A 13,700-nucleotide genomic window follows, 5' to 3' on the forward strand; every position below is an offset into this window, starting at 1 on the left:
GACAGGTGTGTCCTTTCTTTTTTGCTGTTACTTTGGGGTACTGAGCACTAGAAAAACAAGCATTTTGTCTAGAAACAAAACACAAAGATGATATCTTTTCCACAGAATCCCAGAATAAACAAACAAACACAATCTTTAGAACATTATATTTCATAAAAGACAATGATAAAAAAGTACAAACATTTTCATGAACAACAAAAAAACCCAAAACTATGAGAGTACACAGGAAATTCCCAGCATTTGTTTCAGTGCATTTTTTCATTAAGCCTATCTTACATACCTCTACAAATAAAATAACCTTAAGTACACTTCCGCTTGCTGATATGCAATGGATCCTTTTAATTTTTTTAAACAGCTGGCTCATTAGTAACCCACTACAATTAGTAAACATAACAATAGAAAAATAGAGTGGCAAGATCCAAGAAAAAGGACATTTTGCACTTGCTTTTCAATACACTGCCTATTTGCAAAATGAACTTCACATTTTTTTTACTCTCCTACTTTAATTTGAAATACAGAAAATGGGCTTGAGAGTATCTTAGCATATTAACCAGATTCTACTCTTAATATTTCTGTAATGTTTTTACTTGCTAATTTGCAAGATGTTCAGAATCTTGTAAAATTCTCCCTTCTTCTCCCTCCATGCTCACTCCTTGAAGACGCCCCTTATTTGCCTTGTCAGCAATGCAAAAGCCAATGTGATTGGCTTTTGCTACATTTTACAAGAACCGTGAAATTATCAAAAGGAATGTGCACAACTCTTAGTTCTGCATCGTATTTATTTTCTTTGAAGGCACTGTCTATGTTAAAATTCACTACAGAAGAGTACTGAGTTCAAGCAGGTAGTATACAAACACTATTTTGATGTAATTTAAGATGGCAACTTCTAAAACTTCCCAACAGAATGATAAAAGATATTTAGAGAAGAGTGTTGGTCAACAATTCTTAATTTAAAATTCATCATTTTGGGGCACCAAAATGTAAACTTTTTAAGAACTCAGCTATATGTCACAATCTATTCACATACTGGTTTCAATCACATTTTTCTAGGACCATACATGATCAATCACTTGAAGCTGTAAAGTTATATAAGTTCAGCCACAGCATATGTGTAATATAGTATGTATATATGTAAGTATATATACATATATATGCCTTAGAATTTTTTAATTGCACATAAATTTCACAGAATGCCTAAGAAATGGGCACACAAAAGCATGCTTCAGAAAACAGTACAGACCTACAGTACCAAAGGATGTTTCACAATCATAGGTATGAAATTGTAGGTGAACCTGTACTGAAAACCAGAAATCACTTCAAAATTACATGAGGGATTTAAACATTCATTCAACTGCTCTTAAAGAACTGTATTGTCTGCTATGAAATAAGACTAATTTTATTTTGAAGATATGATTGTTCATATAGTGCATTATCTCCTCTTTCTCCATATGCTTCAGAATGTTCCATACACCCAGTTATAGAAAAATCTATCAGGAGGTGAGCAAACCACTTAAGCATGCTTTTGAAGGATGTTTTGTTCACTCTATGCTTTTAATTATTTTCAGTGTACTACATCATTCCTAAAGCATATTAGATTAACTGGTAGATATTAAGGTAATTCCAGTATGGTATAAAATATCCCTTACAATTGTTGTCAACTACTAAATTAAGTAATAATATTTCTACTAAATATTTGGGATGCCTACAGCTAAGCTCATAACATTACTGAAAGATGGCTAAGGGCAAAATTTGCTGCTGGGATGCCAAAGAAATAAACGGTGCTTATGGCAAACAAACTTAAAATATACAAAGCACCACACCATCTGTGGCAGCAATTCAGGAAACCAACATATAGTAATGACTTAAAGTTAGGATTCTTTGTCAACACTCTTACAGAACGCTCCATGGATAAACAATCCTTATTATAGATACTGCTTTCCATTCTTTATGGGAGCAGAAGTCAGTCTTTGGTTCCTAAAGAGTTGAGTAACTGTGACAAACAAAACAGTTTAGTATATCTTGGTCACTATATTTGCATTAACATAGAAAATAAATGACCTGGTCCTTTTCCTTTGTATTAACAAGGCATGTAAAAAAATATTAGGAAAGATAATAATGTTTAGCAGTGGGATACTTTTAGGTAGCATAACATTACAAGCAAAGAGAAAATAAGAAATAAGGAAAGAGGCTAGTTACTCATACTACTCATTTAACACCACAAAAATAGAGAAACAGAGAGGACCAATCCTTAGCAGGACTGTGCAACCTCAATCTCATTGACAGTCATCGACTTGAGGATCCTCAGTGCATCATAGAAGCACTCAGCACTCTACCAGAATAGGCCCTTAAATAGCTATATTGAATAATATATTATGAGTGGAATTTTAAAAAGCACTTGGGATTGGCCTGCTTTCTGTTCTGCTTATTTCATCACCATCCTCTTCAGCAGAACAGTGCAACCAACACTGTGCTTCTGAAAATCCCATGCTGCAAGCATTTGAACTATTAGAACTATGTTTTATTATTCTCTTAAAAATCTAACTTTAATATTCTTCCAATGAAGACACATTTTTGGCTCTTCTGATTTTGGAGGAATAAAAGTGCTGTTTACTAGAATTAAAAAAAAAAAAAAAAAAAAAGAAAAAAGATACCAAAATACTGTACGCACCCAGACACATCGTTTTAGGCATTAAAATCCCTGACATTGACACTAGTGGCACACTTGGAAACAGTTAAGAGTTCCTGTAGATCATAATATGCAACAACTGCAAGATTTCTGTAATACACATGCAATATGCATATAAATACGATTCAGATGGCAGGCAGGGTATCATACAATTTTGCCGGCAATAAATAAAATTAAAAGCTTTCTTTCTAGCAGGTTTCATATAAGAAAATGATTTCTCTATATAGATATGCAGAAGGCCTAGAGCTCAAAACTAGTATAACAGTTTACAGTCATAGCTGGCCAACGATTAATATTTCCTTCATTTAACATAAGGTATAACCTTTTTATAAGCATACTTACATTTTACACTTGTTCTTTCATGCTAATAAAAACATTCCTATAGAATTCAAACAATAACACACTCAAATACATACTGAAGCATAAAATATTGAACAATTGAAAAGCAATGTACACACATTAATTTACATCACATATTTACAAAACACATTTTAAAAAGAAAAAAAAAGCATTCATTTAAATACGAGGAGGGGCAGTTTAGTATAAAAAATCCTGGAAGAGGCCTCTGTCCTTACTCCCAGAGAAGCTACAAGTCTCTTTTCTCCAGTTTATTCAGTTGAGTAGTTAAGATAGAGAGTGTGAAGGATGAAGGCTTGAACAGTAGTCTCATGCTGTAAACATCTGAGTGGTAGCTGCTGGCTTTTCTTTCAGAACAAAATGCATGGTACACACAATCACTCCTCATCCCAAATATGCATCATCAGTTGGTCAAAAAACTGTAATTCTAAGCTGTTGTTTGTTGGTTTTGTTTTGTTTTACAGTGTTTATCAGTAGCTTCCAGTGTTAAAAGTTTATTCTGGTAGGATATCTTGCCATTCCACTTCCATCAATAGTCTCTAACAGGAGCAAGTTCTGGTATGAGATTAACAGTTATATTTTTATACAATCTACTGACAATTATTTTAGGAGTGTATACTAAATTGTTCAACCCATCAATATACTGACGTTCTCTGGAATACCTCAGAAGTTTGTATCTGTGGAAGGAGTTGGAAGAAGAAAATTGAGAAAGATTTGCAAGAAACAATTCAGTTGATGTTAGACATGATACTGTGACAGTCCTTTAATTTTGAAGTATACCTTCAATTCTGAAACTACTTTTCAGACCTTTCAAATTACCAAATAAGCTACTTCAAGTTTAAAAGTAAGCTTTTAAAGATTTTTAATACAGTTAGATTTTATGGTCACATATTCATTATAACATTAAGACTAAATAACAAAGGAGGCATTCAATACATAAACTTTTTATGGTCCCAAACCAAACATATTTTTAGATTATTCAATTTCTTCATGTTCTTTTGCTATAAAAGTCAGCTAAGAAGTTAAGGAAAAATTTAGGAATCTTCACTATTCTTCATTATACATTTAAATGTCTGAAATGATTTTCTTTTCACTCTTGAGACTCCTGCATTTACAAATATCTAAATTTGTTTAGATTAAAAAGAAAAGTTCCCCTCCCCCAGATTTTTCATATATACATTTTAGTTTCCTATAACAGATTTACTCATCTCTACTGTACATCTATAATTTTATTCATAATTCAAAATTATGACTAAAAGAGAAAAAAGATGTTCCCAGAAAAAGACATTCATTGATGACAGAATTGAGCAGTATTTCTAGTTACCTGAAAACATATATCATAAACCCTTTATTTTGTGCTTCACCTTCTAAATTTTATGTGTAGATCATCTGCTGCATTCTGGTTTCTATTCCATTCCAGGGCAGCCAGAACCTACTGGCCATTTTAAGTGTTTTGTATCTTTGTAGCAAAAGAAAGGAACTCCAAAAGAAAAAGTTTAAATCAATGTATGTAGGAAATTACATACATTCTGACATTCTGTATGTCAGAAAAGAATGAAGTATGAAGGAAGAAACCAGTCATTGAGGAGTTTTAAAGTCAGTTTTCATGCGGAAGTCCTTTCTTTGCCCTAGCTGCACTGCTTCCCTTTGGAAAAAAATCCAAAATAGCCAACTAATGGAGCTCTGCCAGCACTAGTGCCCAAACTATTCTGGAACAATAACATTATGGATCAAAGATTATGATGATAATATCTTCTGACACACAAATTTAGTCTCTCTCATGGTTAAATAAAAATATCTGAACAGCAAACAAAGTGTTTAAGAAAATACAAATTTTAGCACCAAAGAGGGAATAACACTGCTAAGAACTGACTGCTTATTCATATGTGTAGATGCAAGGAAAAAAAAATTACTTCTTTAGCTGTAGTATTTGACTATTTCTGTTTTTCTTACCGTCCTAAAAACTGGACTTCACCTCTGTGATGATGAGGAATGGATTTGTACTTCCCTAAATCTCCTTCTGGTCTTGTTACATTGTATCCAGCATAGTGAACCCTGCAGTATAACACATAAACATTTGGAAAAACATCTTCTTACAATTTGCCATACAAGTTAAAGCAAAAGTGAAAAATACACATCAAATATTTTAAAGCTGTTTTTATGTTCACTGACATTCTCTTCCTAAAAAAAACCTCACAACACTCAAAACCCAACAACTAAAAAAGCTGGCAAAACTAAATGCATAATAATAATAATAATAATAATAATAATAATATAATTTTTAATATTTCCTGCTGTTCCAGCAGAAAAGCATGAAAATAGCAAGAAAAAAGTATAAAAACAAACTCATTCTTTAAAAGATATCTCTTTATATATAAGCTCAGGCAGACACTTTCAACAGCTCAGTAAGAACAGCTTAGACTCATTCATTGTGAGCAGTTGGTAATGCCATGATTAGGGCTGTCCATTGCCCAGTCTGGGACCACCAATATATTCACAAATTAACCTCCCTCTGAAACACTGCCCCTAAGATATGGAACTCATGCTTACATTACATGTCTGTGGGATGGTATTCCATAATGCTAGCAGCAAGACTGATGCAATATGCTTAGTATGGTAACCTGTTGTTTTATCTGTTGTTACAAGACCTAGCTCTTAAAAACCTGCTAGTTGTCCCCAGGCCAAGAAAAAAGATCATCATATTTATCCCTTCAAATGGTATATTCTGATATTTCTGAAGCAAACTATGCAGAATTTGTCCACTTTAAAAAAATTACAACAAGGTAACAAGTGACAGAAAAAAAACACCTAATTGGTCTCAAAGGGTGGATGGTACAGAAAGACCCGAGCACTCAAAGCTCACCTGTTCCAAAGATCATCATCTTCTCCACCCCATCCCCAAAAGGCATTTGGAAAACCATTGATCTTCTTGAATTGTTCCACTGTCAGACCACTTACACCACCAAAGAACTCATTGTATGGAAGGCTGGAAACAGAAGACAAATTCTATATTGTTAGCTGAACTTTGATAGGTAGCCATCTCTTTGAACAATACCTTTCAAAAAAAACCAAGAGCCTCAAAGTAAGGACATGATCAGAGGCTGAATGTATTCACTAAGGGAAACTGGTACATGGATTGCCGGCATTAAGTAACATACATGAAGTTGAACAAAAGGTTTGTAGTAGTGTTTGATTTGCATAAAAGGTGCTCTTAAACTGTAGATCCAATTAGTACCACACATATGAAACCAAAGTCTATCAGGTATTTCAGATGGCTGATTTAGACCCATAGCTGAAGTGTTAAGTGAAGCCCTCAAACTATTTGTGTTGACACTATTCAACTGAAAAAACCCTCTTTAATCAACTGAAAAATTACAAATCAGTAATGCATCAATTAAATAATTTTAATTCATTACTATATTCTACAGAACTGTTAAAATTTACATAAATACAGATAAACTGTTTAACAGTACATATTAAACAGTGAATGGCATGCTGATTTAAAAAAAAATCCAGTTTTTAGAAGATAAACTTTTGAATCAAAAGGATGGGCAGGCTTTCCTGCCAGTAAGCAACAGTATTTGCTAACACATATAATTAAGCAATAAGCAGTTGGCCAACATGAACAGCCTATCCATATAACATATTATGCCCCAGCCAGTGTGATTTCCAGTCCTCCAAACACCCTGTCAATTTAAAAAAAAAATTAGAACATTTACGTATCTATATTTACTCCCATCGATATTAACTTGCATCCTTAACCCAGAAGCTGCTACAGTAAAGTAGCTTCCTTTCAGAAGCAGCACACCATTTCATAAAACAAAAGTCTCTCAGGAGACATTTCCAAATCTGGAACCTTCAAGGAGTTAAGACCACCTACAAAAAGATTTTCCATTGCTTAGGACACAATTGCCACACTGAATAACTCCAGAATGCAAGGGGAAAGAAAATAGAAATACACAATCATGTAATTTCTGATCTCTGTGGAAACACAGGATTCAACCAAATCTTAATAGCATGTGGAGAAGTTTGCAACCATATTTGCCTTTCAACATTTAAAGAATGAGCAGGTGTTTTAACTCCCCTCTTCCCTCTCAAAAAACCCACACATATACCTCCAAAATAACCAACAACAACAAAAAAAAAACATTACCAACCCAAAACCAGACCACCAACCAAAACCAACGGGAATATAAGAGTTAATGGGACTTTTGAGGTTTATTTATTTTTATATTTTATATATCTGGTTTCGTTTATACAAAATTTATCAATTTTGTAAATACTTACTTTTTGAGACATTATATAAATGCATAAAGTGTTTTATAAGTACCTACAAAGATAGATGAAATCTCTTATATATTCATAGGTGGTAATTTATTTATTTTTAAATACATATGAAATCTTTAAAAATTTAACTGGTGATTGGTTGACAACCTGAAGTCCAGACACAGAGCCATAGTTTCAAGGCATTGCTTTTCATCTGTTAGTTGACCAAGTTGTCAAGTTGATTAATTTCACAAATAAAGTTCAGGATAGCAAATACATACATGTAGCAAGCAATAAGCCACAGCTTTATGTGAAGTGATTCCAAGAATGTCATGAGATAGCAGAATGTTAAGAAGCAAGTGACACATCATTAATGTAAACTGATGGAAGAGAAAGAGGTAAGAAAACTGCACGTCCCACTACATTCACCAAAAGTCAATAGAGGCTGAGAGACAATATACAAAATGGTCTAGCAGTAGGAAAATCTTCAGTTTAAAAAGCAGCATGAAACAGAAATAAAAGCGTACATTTATGAGAAAATGAAGATATTTTTCCTGTGATATTTTGCTGCAGATTATCTGCTTTTCTTTTGTAACAGCCAACACAAGTGTTTATGTAGCCAGAAAACATTTCTACTAAGTTAGGTAGGATTTTCCCCCTTGATATACAACGCCTTTTTTTTTTTTGAGATCAGCCTTACTGCAACAAGATCAACCTTCCTGCAACAAGCTCATCATCAAGCTAAATATTCATTTCTGTACATAGCATAGTAGGAGGCTGCTTTGTTGTTTTCATCTATTGTATACAGTGTCATAAAATTCATACACTTTTAAATATTTCTAAGTATTTAAGAAATACTGTGAATCAAACTATTTCCTTACATGTACATGTACTTGTCCAGCTTTGCTGCAAAATGGCGTGGCATTTCTCCACATCCATAGTAATTTCTGTCATTTTCAGGTAAGTGATCCACATCATGAAATATTATGCAGTCCCAGACAGCATCCTTCATAGCCTCTTTGAAGCCAACATTAAAGAGCATTGCACGATTAAAAGGTTGTGTACCTGTCTTCACACATAAAACAAAGGAGACATTGTAAAAATCAAGAAGAGACAAAAATTTCAATACTATGAGAAAAACATACTATAACACATGCACACAAAAAAAAATTGACAGTGATGCCTCTTTTGACTGGCAGCTCATGCTGGGCTGGCTGCACCCCAGCGTAGGGTTTGCCCTCCTGGCTGCCAGGGCACACACTACTGACTCCTGTGGGCCAGGAGTGAGCCTAGATCCTGCTCCAAACAGCACCCTCGCTCCCTTTGTGCAGGGCTGCTCTCCAGTCACTCCTCTCCCAGTTTACGATTGTGCCTGGCTTTACTCCATCCTAGGTGCAGAGTCCAACATTTTGGGTTATTAAATTTCATCACACTAATCACTGCCCAATGCTCCAATTTATCTAGAACCCTCTGCAAGGCATCCCATCCTTTAAAAGTCAACCACAACCTCCCAGCTGGATATCATCAGAAACTTGCTGATGGTGCATTCAGCTCCTGCATCCACTGAACGTAAGGCCTGGAACTGAGCCCTGAGGAACACTGCAGCTGACCTACTTTTTTGCCTTGAAAACTTACAATGATGACAATAGATTCTAAGAGGCCATCTTATTACCTACAAAATATCAGCCTATATTTGAAGAAAGACATCATGTCTCTGGCCACTGCTTAAACTGGGGAATGGAGGTGAACTTCCCTTTTTCATTTAAAGGCGTTGAAGAGTAGAACAACAATTTTAAAATTCTGGATTTACCCAAATGTTGGTAAGAATATCAAATCCCTTTTAGTAAAGAATCTTGAAAGACATTTTTCAAGTAGATGCTGTTACCTGTTCAACAACATAGAAGGCAAATTCCAGCCTTTGCTTCTGCAACATAGGTATCAGATGACGGAAAAAGATTGGAAGATGCTCGTGACGATTCCGAAAAGGAATAAGGATAGCCACCTTCAGAAAAAAGAAAAAAATCAGCATTATAAAATTATATCAGCATTTAAAATTTTTAATTTTTCAATACAGATCAAGTTTCCTCTGGCTTTTCAACTTCTACATTTAAGTTGGCTCAGTGTTTTACATGTTGGTTCCCCCTAGGAAAGTGTGCTGGAAATTTGCTCAAATAATTAATTTTAAAAATTTGAGTAAAATTTGAGTAAGATTTTCCTTTTATGTTCACTTTCTTCTAGTTATACTTCAAGTGACAGACACATAGGACAGATTTGCATCCATATGATGAAATGTTTAGTAACTACAGATAATAAACCTTTGAAAGTTCTTGATGATCCATTTCAAATTTTTCTCCTAGCTGAAGTTTCTTTTTGAGCACAGATAGCACACTACAAATACTATAAGATATTACATATATAGCACCAAAAGACTGAGTGCTTGCAGTGGTAAATTATTCTTATATACCAACAAGAAAAAAATAAACCAGAACAGAAAATCAGCATCTAACCTTCCACCGTGGCTTACAGTCATTTGGTTTCCAGTGTCCTCCTGGTTTAATGTCTAAATCTTTTGAAAACAGTTGCTGAATTTCATCAAAACTAATTTCACTCATATTGACATCAATAAGGCCTCCTAAATAGAGGAAAAAAGACTTTTAATTTCAATTAAGACAATTAACCTACCACTACAAGGAATATCATGGCCAAATGGCAGCAGAAATTTGTAGCTACACTACCCACAGAAAAAAAAGAAACATTTTATACTATCCTCTTAATCTTTAATTCTTATAGAATTAATTTTTAGTGTTTCCAAAAACAAACATTCCTTCCATAAAACCTAGAAACAAAATACTCATTTCAGAGGACACAGAACAAGCAAAGTAATTTGAATTCTGCATCTCTTACAGAAAATTTGGGTTGCCTTTCATTTCAAGTACCACTGTTACCAATTCTACATCATCTGCACTACTGAACCTTTACTCAAATTCTATGTGCCTTCCTGCTCCACTTCCACATTAAAAGAAAATGCATCATCACTACACTCAACAAACTTCCTTAATTTAACTTTTAGATGATGTGCACATTTGATGTAGAATCTTCATCCACTATTTCACCACTATTTGCTTCAAACCAGTTCATAGCAATGCGCTGTATTTGAGAATTACCACTGATAGAACTAATGACCCCAATGGCAAAAGCATTTGCAAAAGGCATGAGAATGAAATTCAGTAAGTTATTGAATAAAGACCACAGTATGATTTGAAAAAAATCGAGTTAGTACCAACTATGAGAAAATACTAACACTTAGTTGACAGCTGAAAGTTGCCAGTCATCAGCTTATGCATGTATAAAAAATTCAAAACTGGAAATAATGATTCATAGTAAATACCCTCAAAAGCAACAGAAAGAAATCAAAGAAATCTGGAGAGAAGACTAATGTAACATGCATTAACCAGAAGCTCAAGTTTTTCTTCAGCAAATACTACACTCTAAATCATCAATTAAAAATTTTGCAAGAACTTTCTGACAAACACCATAAAATATTCTTCTTACTTTTGTCTAGAAATTAAAGTGTTTTGGTGAGGGTTGATTTAAAGTCAGTCAAAAAATCACTCCCATTTTCTCCCATGTGTCCATACCCAAAAGATCCTACTTGTGTCAAATAGATTGTTTGTGTCACCGAATTGACTAGTTATCTAAATCTTTTGAAAATATTTAAATTTTTGGAACATAGTAGAAGTAACTATTGTTTTTAGAAGGTAGAAGATACAGCAAGGGCTATTTTAGTTTGGGATATGATTAAATGTAGTACTACTTGCAAATGAAAAAGGTAACTATTTTTTAATGTAAAATCATAGGTGAAAAATTATCAATAACAGTACATTATGGAGCTATTTCAAGAGAAGATTTAAAGAAACCCATATTTATTTAGTTATTTTAGGAAAAAAGGAAACCTGACAGTTGCTAAAAAACCTGTATAGATACACATTATAACGAGCTATTCCTACAGACATTTAAATAAAAAAATTAAAACATAATAAAATAAAATATTATTTAAAAATACTTATTTAAAAATAAGCTTAGATTATCATAATGGTTGTGTCTGAAACTCTTCAATAACCCAAAAATGAAATAGAGAATCAAGGTCAATCAACAAAGAACCAGTATATAAACATGTACAATATATATTTTTTTAAATTAAATTAAAACCAATTTCAACTACCAAGAGACAGAAAGGCAACAAGAGCCTTTCAGTTCAAATACAGAATCTAAAAGGAAAATTAAGATAAATAAAGACAAATTACTACACCATAAAAGGGAGGAAATAACACGTGATGTGATTCAAATCTCAGCCTTCTGAGAAAAGTTCAGATGTGAGCAGATGATTACAGACTTTAAATAAGAAAAAAACATCAAATGGTAGAACAGTATTTAGATAAAGCCTTTAGATAAAGGTGCTTCTAACTTCCCTGCAGAGTGTTTAAAAAGTAGCTATAGTAAAACCTGAAGTATTGCTGCTATCAAAAGTACACAGGAGATGAGTGAATAGAAATCAGCATTTTTTCCCTGTCACTGGTGGGGGGCAGGAGAAGGCACCTCTATAAATAACTGCACTTATTATTCACTGGTTCCATCAGTGTCTAGCAGGCTGCAATAAAACATATTTATACAACCCACAAAATAATAAAGCTGAGAAAGCAAAAAACATTTTGAAGAAAATCAGAAAAAAAAATTCAACAAATGAGATAGATACAGAAACCAATAAAGTAAAATTAATTTAAAATAATAGAGGATGTATTGTTACTGAAGGAAAAAACGAAGCATGCACAACAAAGCAAGCAATACCTGGCTATGCTGTAGTATGCAGATAGTTTTACAGTTTATAATGGATTGCACATTAATATGAGTCAATGCAATGTAATTGTACAAACATAGAAAATCTCATCCTGGAATGTATTAACTGCTGCTATGTGAAAGAAAGAGAAGTTTTCCAAAAACTCATTTGTTTTGTAACCAGGATTTAAACCAGTTATGATGCTTTACAAAGAAATCAAATTAAAGACAGTCTACAGTCCAAAAAATTCAACAATGACAAGAGCTTTAGAAACTATGCAGTCTAGAAAGGTTGGGATTATTAGTTTATCTACACAGAGAAAGGCAGACAGACAGATTATTTTACTGCTTCTGTCTCAAAGAAGAGGTGTTTTCCTTATGAATTACAACAGCATTGCTCAACCAGTGGGTTATAACCTGTTATACTGAGTCACACAAAAAAGGCTATAGCTGTTTCTATTTTAAGAGTATATGTACTTGGGACCAAATATGATTTTACCATGCCCCTTTCATGATATAAATTTGGCAAGTTGATGCAAAGAAGAAAAGTTGACTTCTATAGTAACCTCAGACTAATTAAGCATGTCAAAGTATACATGATTCAATACTCTTTCTTCCCTGGCTATCTCACACTTCCTACAACACTTCATTAAATTAAAAGATTTTGGGAGATGCTTTATTTAGATTATAACTAGAAAGAGAGATGATGATTAAAATGGCATACATGAAAACCAAAAAGGGAAACACACATCCCTTTGCTGAAAAGCAACTTACCCAGTGAATTATTTTCTATTAAAATTATTATTTCTCTATTAAATTAAACAGGACAGAAGGATAGAAGAAGCCCAGAGCAATTACTACCAAAAAAAAAAAAAAAAAAAAAAAAAAACAGTTATAGGAGAGGAGCAACAAGGAGATCTATAGAGAAATTGCTGGTAGAAGTAGTTTTGAACCAATCTGACAGAATTCCAACTGCCAGATCCCTTGAAAGTGCAATTAAAAATACTAATTTATATGCATTTTTCAATCAGCAAAAACATCACATCTTCTTTCTCTGATTATCCAGATTTGCCATTTACTGAACTATTTATGTTTCCAAAAGTAGCTGAAATATTTACTATTGAAATAATTTGGTTTTATTTGTTTGAATGTTCAATATTATATAAAAATGTGATTTTGAAAGTCAAATGCTATGTCTGGATGGAAAGAGGTTGAAATAAGGATATTATCACACCATGGGGCTAATTACTACCTGTCTCAAGACAGTTTTCTATATGATTTAGTTTCATAGGCAACAACAACTGATCTATACAGGCTCCGCGTCTGTGTATTTAAAACGTAAAACAAAGCTGAGAATCTGACATTATTGAAAAGAAACACAGGTAACCTCCACCATTTCTGTTTTCTTCAACAGATAAACTCAGTTGAGATTTAAAAAAAACTATAATGGAATATAGATTATCCTAATAAAATTCACTATTTTTCTTTGAAGAAAAATTGATCAGAATTCACTTCAGCTGCCAGCACCATTTCTTGGTATGATATGGATCTCAACTGC

The 13,700-nt window shown here is 33.4% G+C and overlaps 1 protein-coding gene across 2 annotated transcripts in view; it reads right to left on the reverse strand.

Moving 5' to 3' along the window:
• Positions 1-1,612: 1,612 nt before the first annotated feature.
• Positions 1,613-13,700, reverse strand: part of B4GALT6 (beta-1,4-galactosyltransferase 6) — a gene marked incomplete at its 5' end in the record, with an annotated part of 28,458 nt that continues 16,370 nt past the window's right edge. For both annotated transcript variants that reach the window (XM_083865196.1, XM_083865197.1), the window contains 6 exons: positions 1,613-3,720; positions 4,997-5,098; positions 5,907-6,029; positions 8,191-8,378; positions 9,195-9,311; positions 9,817-9,941. In XM_083865196.1, coding sequence (XP_083721322.1) covers positions 3,573-3,720; positions 4,997-5,098; positions 5,907-6,029; positions 8,191-8,378; positions 9,195-9,311; positions 9,817-9,941 — 803 coding nt within the window. In that variant the 3' untranslated portion in view covers positions 1,613-3,572. The remainder of the gene's footprint in view (positions 3,721-4,996; positions 5,099-5,906; positions 6,030-8,190; positions 8,379-9,194; positions 9,312-9,816; positions 9,942-13,700) is intronic.

Source organism: Zosterops lateralis (genome assembly GCF_965231275.1).
Source record: "Zosterops lateralis genome assembly, chromosome: 1".
NCBI lineage: Eukaryota > Metazoa > Chordata > Aves > Passeriformes > Zosteropidae > Zosterops > Zosterops lateralis.